The 10,352-nt window shown below is 45.3% G+C and overlaps 1 protein-coding gene across 1 annotated transcript; it reads left to right on the top strand.

Moving 5' to 3' along the window:
• Positions 1-1,860: 1,860 nt before the first annotated feature.
• CXCR4 (C-X-C motif chemokine receptor 4) lies at positions 1,861-5,703 on the top strand. The gene is made up of 2 exons (XM_007086405.3): positions 1,861-1,976; positions 4,112-5,703. Exons 1-2 carry the CDS (start codon positions 1,962-1,964, stop codon positions 5,156-5,158), a joined length of 1,062 nt encoding a protein of 353 aa, XP_007086467.1. The 5' UTR covers positions 1,861-1,961; the 3' UTR covers positions 5,159-5,703.
• The last annotated feature ends 4,649 nt before the right edge of the window (positions 5,704-10,352 follow it).

Raw genomic sequence — 10,352 nt, 5'->3', positions numbered from 1 at the left:
ATGGTACATAGGATAGGATCCCAAGTTTTAGTCAATGACAAAATAAAAGTGCTTTTAAATGTTTCTTTTAATTCTACATAATGTAATACTATGATTAATTTTATCTAGTCATTATTGTGTCTTAAATTGGAAGTTTCTGAGAGTCCCACTTCCTGACCCCAACATCAGTTTTCAGTAGATGAGGACCTTCAACAACGAACATTAGGGAAAGGGTGCAGACAAAAGAGGAAAATTATGCTCTGTAGAGAAAAGGTTCCCAGACACCAGACTATCTCTGGAACACTTCCAGACTGAAATGTTTTATCTGAAGTAAAGGGGGTTGGTGTTTAGGGTCCAGTCTGGGCAAGTCCTCTTTTTAGGACCTTCCTCCGGTGCTCGGTGCCGGCTAATGCTCACACCTCCGTCCCCCGCTGTCACTGGTGCTGTCACCCTGCCAGCAGTCGCACTAGTTGTCGGCCCCGCCCCTCAATCGTTCCCCTGCCCCACCCAGGCTCCGCGCCGGCGGGAAGCAGCTCGAGGATGGAAAACAGTGTCTCGGCGCCCACTGCAAACTCTAGCCAGTCGTGGACTCTTTTAAACGCCCCGCCCCACCCCCACTCCACCCCGCCCAGTTCTTCAACCTAATTTTTTATCCCTGAGGACGCTTGTCCTCCACACTGAGTTGTGGAAGACGCTGGACGTGGTGTCAGAAGACACAATAATGACTAGATAAAATTAATCATAACATTACATTATGTAGAATTAAAAGAAACTTGGGTGCCCCAGTAGCCACTGCGGCTGGAAAGCGAGCAGTTATCATGAACGGGTTCTATGCAAGACCAGTTTCAACCTGCGTTTTCTTAAATATACAAACTCGTAAACTTAGAGCGCAACCCCTCTCCGAGCGGGCAGAAGATCTCAGTGCAAGCCCGGCTCTGAATCCGGAGCCAAACCTGGCATTTCATTTCTGCCAGTCCGCTGTCTGTTTCCTCCGCGTGGGGGCCTTATCCTCTGGTTCACTGCTGTATTCCCAGTGTCGGGAAAAGTGCGTCGCACGCATTGGCCCTCATAAATAATCTGTTGACTAAATACATCGATGTAATGGTAACACCCACAGGGTATTGAGAAAATGAATGAGTGATTCCGTGCAAGTTTATCTTGTGATCTGTTACACACACACTTACATATTTTTTTTAATTACTACTCACGAATTAGTTGCCCGGAAATACACATCTACTTCTCCATCACAGTCTTCCTCCTCAATTATGTCAAAGAATCCTACCCTCTTCTGAAAGTGTTTCCTGATTATGTGTACCTGATGCTAGTACTATTACTGTGCGTGTGCATGTATGGTTATGCTCTGTATAGTGGTGCTCTGAAGAATCTTTGCTTATTTTCCGAATGTGTTGCATCTGCTGAATGCGCAGGGAATGGAGTCAGATGCTGGACCCACTTCCAGCATTGCCGCCTACTGATTGGGTTATTCTGGAATGTCACTTCCCTCCTCTGGGCCTCAGTGTCTCCATTTGTAGCATTCCCGGGTCTGGAATCCCATCCACGTGAGCAAGGATGGATGCCCCACACAAGGACTCACAGGTCGCCCGTGCGCATCCTGCTTTCCCGGGTTGGGGAACGCCTCCGGGATGCTCTCCACAGCTCAAGACTCACAAGGTGACCTCCAGCTAACAGCAGCCCCTCGGGGTCTACCCAGGTTTACCCTAATTAACTTCACTGGAACTGCCCGAGTGCCAGCACCCCTCCCTCAAGCCCTCCTCTCGTACGTCTCTCCCCCACCCCGCCTTTCTCCTCCCTGCCCCGCCCGCCCACCCGCGTGGCGCATGCGCTGCCAGCCGAGCGTGTTTTTATAAAAGTCCAGCTTCGCGCAGAAACTTCAGTCTGTTGGCTGCGGCAGCAAGTAGCAAAGTGACCCAGACGACTTGGGTGCCCCGGTAACCACTGCGGCTGGAGAGCGAGTAGTTACCATGGACGGGTTTCGTGTAAGTCCAGTTTCAACCTGCTTTTTCTTAAATGTACAAACTCGTAAACTTAGAGCGCAACCTCTTTCCGAGAGGGCAGAAGCGACCAGAATGTGGGTACCCCAGAGGTGCATGGAAGGGAGGTTTCGTGAGCATGGTTCCACTGGAGGGGCAGGGGGGTGGGTTAGGATTGGAATCTTTTTCTCTGTAAGTAGAGGAGAAAATATTGGAACGACGGTTTGGTGGCTGCGTGTGTCTCCCCCTTGAGTCCTGCGGTGCGCGTTAGGCTTACATGCTGTTTGCAAACATAAGAACATTCTGTGCACAAGTGCAGAGAAGGCGTGCGCACTGCTCCCGGACTCAGACCAAGGGTCTCCCGCAGGAGCGCGGGAGTTTATTTGCAGTGAATTACATGATCTGAATTTAGAGGTGGAAGGCGGTGCGCCCGGGCCGCGTTCCCAGAGAGAGACCGTGCCCCTGTTTAATTTAAGGCAGAGGCTCCTGGTGACCAGTCTTACGGTTGGGCGCGTGTTCGCTGAACTCTGCATAGTCGGCGGAGCTGTGTCAGTACCCCCGCACAGTGAGCAGAGAGCGGGAAAGGCGAGCGCACCCAAGATGTTGCTCGCCAGAGAGGTCTGAGAATTGGCCGCAGCAGGGACCTGAAACAGCCCCCGCGCCTAGGGATTGAGGGGGAGATCTCGCGGGCAATGGAAGCTCCGCGAGTGAACCCCAGGGTTTCGGTAATTTGACATCGTACAGAGGAAGCAGTATTAAACAGTCACTGCGGAGCAGCACCCCCGAGGTGTGCGCGGCGGGGACTAAGGGTGGAGTTAAGGGCTTGGGGAGGGCACCTGGGCTGCCGGTCGTTGCGGCGTAGACGGGCAGGTGCAAGTGGGGAGACCGTTTGGCTCTCACCGATCCCAATTGCTCTGTTTAACCGTTGGTGGTTTCCTGGAGACTTTTGAAAACCCCTTACCAGGAAGGCTTTTCGTTTCCCCCCAGCGGCGCGCAATTCAAAGGCGCTTACGGAGGAGCCGCCCATTTTCTCCCCAGCACCCTGTGGGACTGAACTTGGCGTGCTGCCGGACGGAACCCGGGGAGCTGTAGCTGCTGGCAGTGGGCGTGGGCGTGGTGGGCAGCCGCGGAGGTCCGGAGTTGGACCACCCGGCCCTCAGTGCGCCCTCCGCCTAAAGGCTTCCAGCTGCAGACCTCCGACCCCATTTACTGGGTCAGTGGCGGGGTGGGAAGCGACCGGGCAGTGAGGAAATGAAACTTGGGGCGAGGACCATGAGTGCAGACCCCGTGACCTTCCACTCCCAGGAAAATGCTGCACTCCCTAGCTTCCCAAACGCGTCAAGAGATAAACATAGGTAGGGCAGAAAGACCCAGGCCCCTGGGGAATGCCAGCTGCAGGGGTGTGTGTGGGGTATCTTTTACTAAAACCCCTGTTCAGTACCCCAAGCTCCAAAGGCCCTGCGCTTCAGGCCAGTTTCTCCTTCCCCACTACATGTTGCCTGAAGTACAGAATGGCAGAATGGTTTTGTGTTTAGATGAGCGTGGGGAAGGCAATGTTTTGTGCCTCAGGGGAAAGTCTTTGGGATCCCGCCCCCCCCCCCCCCCCCCCCCAGTGCTCCTTCCTCCTATATCTTCCCTGTCCTGGCGAATCTTCATACCAAAAGTTAATCCCAGCTCCTCAGAACTGGAGATTTGGCCCCCATTCCCCCCGTCTGTCCACACACCCCCACCCCCCTCCGTCTAGGAGTGGCCTCTTTGTGTTTTGTTTTGGTTTTTTCCCTCCCAAGGTTTTTTTCATCCCCCTAGTGGGCGGGGTAGAAGAGTTAGAAAAGATGTGACTTTGAAACCCTCTGAATCTCAGCGCCCTTTTGTTCTAAACAAAGAATTTTGTAACTGGTTCTACTAAAGAGTGATATAATGAAGGGACTTGGGGGAACATGGGGAAGAGGGCTGGAGCAGTCTGTAATAATTCTCTTGTGCCCTTCCCTCACTACTTCAGTGGGAGGAGAATGTCCTGAAGAAGCCTGGGCTGAGTTGGGTTTTGTTAATTGCTTTTTAAAAATTCCAGAGACATGTTTTTGAACTTGGAGAATGCCAACTGTACTTGAAAGTTAATATCCATTCCCTTGCTTCTTTTGCAGATATACCCTTCAGATAACTACACCGAAGATGACTTGGGCTCAGGCGACTATGACTCCATGAAGGAACCCTGCTTCCGGGAGGAAAATGCACATTTCAACCGTATCTTTCTGCCCACTGTCTACTCCATCATCTTCTTGACTGGCATAGTGGGCAATGGATTGGTCATCCTGGTCATGGGTTACCAGAAGAAACTGAGAAGCATGACAGACAAGTACAGATTGCACCTATCTGTGGCAGACCTCCTCTTTGTCCTCACACTTCCCTTCTGGGCAGTTGATGCTGTGGCAAACTGGTATTTTGGAAAGTTTCTGTGCAAGGCAGTCCATGTCATCTACACAGTCAACCTCTACAGCAGTGTCCTCATCCTAGCCTTCATCAGTCTGGACCGGTACTTGGCTATTGTCCATGCCACCAACAGTCAGAGGCCAAGGAAGCTGTTGGCTGAAAAGGTGGTCTATGTTGGTGTCTGGATACCTGCCCTCCTGTTGACTATTCCTGATTTCATCTTTGCTAATGTCAGAGAGGCAGATGGGAGATATATCTGTGACCGCTTCTATCCCAATGACTCGTGGTTGGTGGTATTCCAGTTTCAGCACATCATGGTTGGCCTTATCCTGCCAGGTATTGTCATCCTGTCCTGCTATTGCATTATCATCTCCAAGCTCTCCCACTCCAAGGGCTACCAGAAGCGCAAGGCCCTCAAGACCACAGTTATCCTCATTCTGGCTTTCTTTGCCTGCTGGCTGCCCTACTACATAGGGATCAGCATCGATTCCTTCATCCTCCTGGAAATCATCAAGCAAGGATGTGAGTTTGAGAGCACTGTGCACAAGTGGATTTCCATCACCGAGGCCCTAGCCTTTTTCCACTGTTGCCTGAACCCCATCCTCTATGCCTTCCTTGGAGCCAAATTTAAAACCTCTGCCCAGCATGCACTCACCTCTGTGAGCAGAGGGTCTAGCCTCAAGATCCTTTCCAAAGGGAAGCGGGGAGGACATTCTTCTGTTTCAACTGAGTCCGAGTCTTCCAGTTTTCACTCCAGCTAACACTGATCTAAAAGACTTGTATACATTAAAGAACTTTCTTTTTTTAAGTTACACATTTTTTCAGATATAAAAGACTGACTGATACTGTACAGTTTTTATTGACTGTTGGATTTTTTTCCTTGTGTTTCTTTAGTTTTTATGAGGTTTAATTGACTTATTTATATAAATATTTTTTTGTTTCATGTTGATGAGTGTCTAGGCAGGACCTGTGGCCAAGTTCTTAGTTGCTGTATGTCTGGTTGTAAGACTGTAGAAAAGAGAACTAAACATTCCAGAGTGTGTAGTGAATCATTTAAGCTAGAAATGATCCTCAGCTGTTTGTACATAAATAATCTCTCCATTCCAATGGAACATTTTCTTTTTCCTGTTCTTAAATTGTTTGGTTACACTATGTGATTTTGCTGTAGAAGGTGGCACTTAATAACCAAAGCCTGAAGTGATATAGAAATGCTGGGTTTTTTAGTTTTCAGAAGTGGATTGATTTCAGCACCTACAATGTACAGTCTTTGTATCAAGTTGTTAATAAAAAGTTCATGATAAACTTACTCACTGTTATGTTCTGATTTCTGTTGACATTCCTTTGGCTGACAGAAGGCAAAAATAATACATTTATGGCATGTCAGGTCCTATCCTAGTTGTAATATTTTATTTAACCCTTATCACAAATCTCTGATAGGAACTCTGGCTCAATTAATAATAATAATAATAACATTACTATTAATAGAACTATAGTTCTTTTTTTTTTAAGTTTAAAGTTTATTTATTTACTTTGAGAGAGAGTGCAGGCAGGGGAGGGGCAGAGAGAAAGGGAGACAGAGAACCTTCAGGCTCTAGGCTGTCAGCAAAGAGCCCAAAGCAGGACTCAAACTCATGGACCTGTGAGATCATCTGAACCAAAACCAAGAGTCGAATGCTCTACCGAGTGAGCCACCCAAGTGCCCCAATAGAACTACATCTTGTAGAGCAGGGAACTGAGGCACAGAAGTCCTAAGTGACTTGGTTAAAGGCATGTGACAAGTAGCACAGCTAGTATTCCAAACCAGGGAATCTGTCTTCGAAATCTTAAGATTTAACCACTTTCAACTCCTAGACATTTAGAAACATCCAGCCAGTTCCTGTTCCTATGAAAAATAATCTTTCTGAAGGATAAACGTGTGCAAAGGAAAAAAAGTATGCGTTACCATGTTTTAGATTTTACAACTGACCCCTTGTATAATCTAGGTCTGTGCTGTGCCAAGGATTGCAAGCTTTTCTCCTCTGATCATCTCAACCTAGATACCATCACTCCTTTTTCACACAAAGGAACTGAGATTGCGAGACTTTCCACAACTTGCACTTTCAAGGGGACAAACCAGGGGTTGATTCCATTCATCATTCCAGCACTTGTTCTTCACTGCACCCACTATTGTCCCCCAGAACACCTGGTCGTAAGTCAACTGAACTACTGTTGAAAATAAAGCCAAAAGTGAATGTTTTCTTCATAAAATTAACCATGCCCAAAATACCCCTCTTGCAATATCTTCTATGCAAATCTCCACACTTAATCTATTGTAACACCTAGCACCTGAAGGGATTAGCCAAGCAGATAAAAGTTAAATTCGTGCTTTCAGAGCTCAGAAAAAAAGGTACACTGAAGCAAGCTCCTGATTGCCCACATTTTGCACAAGAGTTTGGAGTCTTATGTAACAACACCCATAGCTATTGACAATACCATTGTGCAAGCCCCAGGCTCTTGAGTAAATTTCAGCTCCAGTCTCTGCTTAAAGATAATTTCTAAACTATATAGCAGCCATACCTATCTCATTTTGGATCACAAACAGGGCAATCCAGGCATGCACTCAAAGATAATATCCAGGATATAATTAAGGCAATATTTGGTCTACTTTTCGTAATTGTTTCTGGCACAGAAAATCTATTTTGGAGGAAAAATTGCAATGTATTATCTTTCTGAGGCAAATCACATTTGTTGAAGGCAAATTATAGATCCTTTGAAGGGAAATAACTTAATTACTTAAAATAGAATCCAATTTGGCTGTACATTTCTGCTGCAGTATATGGATCTGGAATAATTCAGAGTGGTATTCTTATTCCACTTGAGAACACAATTAGATTTTATATAGGAAATTATCTTGAGGTTTCTTGGTTTTCCCTGGGAAGCCTAATTGGATCACCCTTCATTTAAGCATAGTTTTACATGTACTCTTTCAAAGGCTTACTCTTAAAACCATGACCATTGTAAAAGACTTCACTTGAACTTTCTCTATAAATATTTATTCTTGAGACAATAGAAGAAATCCGTGGAAGGAATTCGTTTTCTTTCTCATCTTGGCTTGAAACCTAGTCACCCCAGATTCCTCTCCTTTACCCTGGAGTCACAACAAAAGGAACCGAGCTGAAACAAAATTCCCAGTGTCACCAGTCTTAATGGATATTTCATTCTCCCTTAGAACAAAGGTGGGATAACTCTTTTTAAAAAAGAAAAAAAAGCTTTGGCTCTCACCCAGCCCTGAAAGCCCCACCTCCCCATCATTCTCTGTCCCCACCCTGCCACGTTCTGAGCTGCTCCAAAGCGTTCCCTGTGTCGTGGTTTGTTCGACAATGCTGGGAAACCCAGTCTGCTAGTCAGCCCTCACATGAAGTAGCTGATTGTTCCCTCTCCTCATCCTTTATGAATGGGGCCCTTGAAGGTCAGTAATGTAGATCCAGTTGTATAATGGAAGCTAAAATATTTAAATTGTATGCATGCTGCCACTAATGGCATAAATATGACATCTGAGCTATTAATAACAGTAAGCCTTTAACTGGGGAGGAAAGAAGATGTTTTTATCTTGCAAAGCCTTTGTTTTCCCAAAATGCCACTCGGCAATTCACCTCCCCCTACTGTGGGCTTCTCAGCCTCCTTTTGTGGTTATGCCTATGTTAAAATAATAATTCTGGAGTACTCTTTTAGGAGGATAACCTACAGGTTTTATTTTAACAATTTAACAAGCTTGACTTTCTCCAAGCTTATTGTCAGATAGTAAAGGCTCCACAACGAGAAGTGAGTGGTCATTATTTCCATGTAATACTTACTTAGGAGGGGCGAGGACCACTGAAAGGAAAAATTCACATTACTTTAGAAAATAATCTAGGCATCCCCTAACCCTTAAAAACGTGTCATTGCAGCCTGGCATTGTAGGGCCTTATACCCAGCCCACTTTGAGGAGGTCTCTACTTGGCTGTCAATGTAGCTTAGCCAGTCAGTGCTGGAGATCCAAAAGTTAGCCAGAGAAATGACCTTTCTATGAGCACAGACTACGAGAAATGTTGAAATGAATCCTTTCAAAGCAGTAGCTCTCACCTGGGGGGGGGGGATTCCCCCCCCCCAGGAAATATTTGGTAAACTCTGGAAACATTTTGAGTTATTATACTGGGATGGGTGGGCAGGTGGGTAGGTAAATTGCTACTGGCATCTAGTGGGTAAGGGCCAGGGATGCTGCAAAACATTCTACAGTTTTTCAGCCCAAAGTGTCCAATAGTGCTCAAGACTGAGAATGCTTTTTCAAGATGAGGGCCATGGGATGATAATAATTATGAAAAAAAGGATATATCCAAGCATTGCAATCCCATGAAATTATCAATGGGCAGAGTTCCAGAACCTCCCTTCAGCCCTTCTACTGGGTCTCACTTCAGTGCGTTCTCATTCCCCCTTACTCCACACACACCATTCTCTTCCACCTTTACTTCTGTTGGTCTTCTTCTCTCATGCTATGCTAGGAAGTTATCCCACAAAGGGCAATAAATGGTAGAGGGTGAATGCTGCAGATTCTCCAGCTTGCACCCAATATCTGTCTCCCCAAAGACCACAGTGTTTACTCACTTAATCCTCACCACAGCCTGTGACTCCATTTGGAACACTTCCCACTTTTCTCCTTTTACTTAGAAAATAAACAAGGAGTGATGAGGTACCAGGCCATTGTTTCATTGTCTGCAAATGACTTGGATTAATTTAAATCAATCCTATTAAGTCCAACAATTAAAATCTGAAACCTTCCGAAAATCCTTCTTTCAACTGAAAATGCAAACTGTTTGCAGCTTGAGTGGAGGGTTCCACAGTGTTAAGAAGCCACAGAAGGGGGGAAGAATTTTTCAAAATCAAACAAATAGAGGTGCTCAACCAAACCATAGCCAGGTGCTGGATGTTTATCTGGTAGAGCCAGTGCATGATTAAATTGATTTACATATTACAGTTCAATTAACTAGAACCCACCTCATCAACACTCTTAATTAAAGGGAATTACTTCCTCCTATTTGACTCTGTCAGAAGGAAAGTAATGTTTATTGAGAGCTAACTGAATTCCAGGCACCCTCATCCATGTGCTCCTCAGAAAAGCCCTACCAGTTAGATATTACTCTCTCCATTTTCAGGCGAGAACACCCTCAAAGAAGTTAAGCTACAAGAAAGGAGTTATGTCCTTTCTCCTATGTATACTATCAATGTCACTGAAGCAGAACCACCACGTTCTGGGGCACATCCTCAAGTACTCAACATATTCAATCCAAATGCTGCTATCTTTTCTAGGTTGACTTCTGTGTAACAACAAAAACAGTCACCATACATCTTGAGGGCTTCCTATACGCCAAGGTACTTTGATTATTTGATCTTCACAACCGTCCTATGCAGTAGGTATTATTATTTGACTATTTACAGATGGAGAAACCAAGGCAAAATTTATCCAACATCACAAATGTATGAGTGGGAAAGCCTAAATTTGAACACAGGTAGTCTGACACCACAGTGTACCTTCTTAAGCACTACAGTAACTTTGTCATTTTCTATCATGTTAGCCAGGAGAATAACCATGAGGTCAAAAATATATTCTATGCACTTCAATCCTCTTCAGGGTTCAATCACAGACACTTGCGTGATTGTACTTTGTAAAGCAACAAAGCAGACACTGATATTTTACAAAGATTTTCACTATTAGACACTGAAGTAAAATGGGGTTAAGTGCCTGGCAATAAATAGGAGCTCAATAAATATTTATTGAATGAACAAATGAATGAACAGCCATGAATTTCTATTCCTAAGAGCACACCACACTGTAAGCATTCTGATTAATGCTTGCATATGACTTGACCTCCTTCGCTCATTTTTTCAGGTTTTTTTTTTTTTTTTTTACAAATTAAGCATTTTTTTAAAGTTTATGCACTT

Source organism: Panthera tigris, chromosome C1 (genome assembly GCF_018350195.1).
Source record: "Panthera tigris isolate Pti1 chromosome C1, P.tigris_Pti1_mat1.1, whole genome shotgun sequence".
NCBI lineage: Eukaryota > Metazoa > Chordata > Mammalia > Carnivora > Felidae > Panthera > Panthera tigris.
This window is presented reverse-complemented; position numbering and strand designations above follow the sequence as displayed.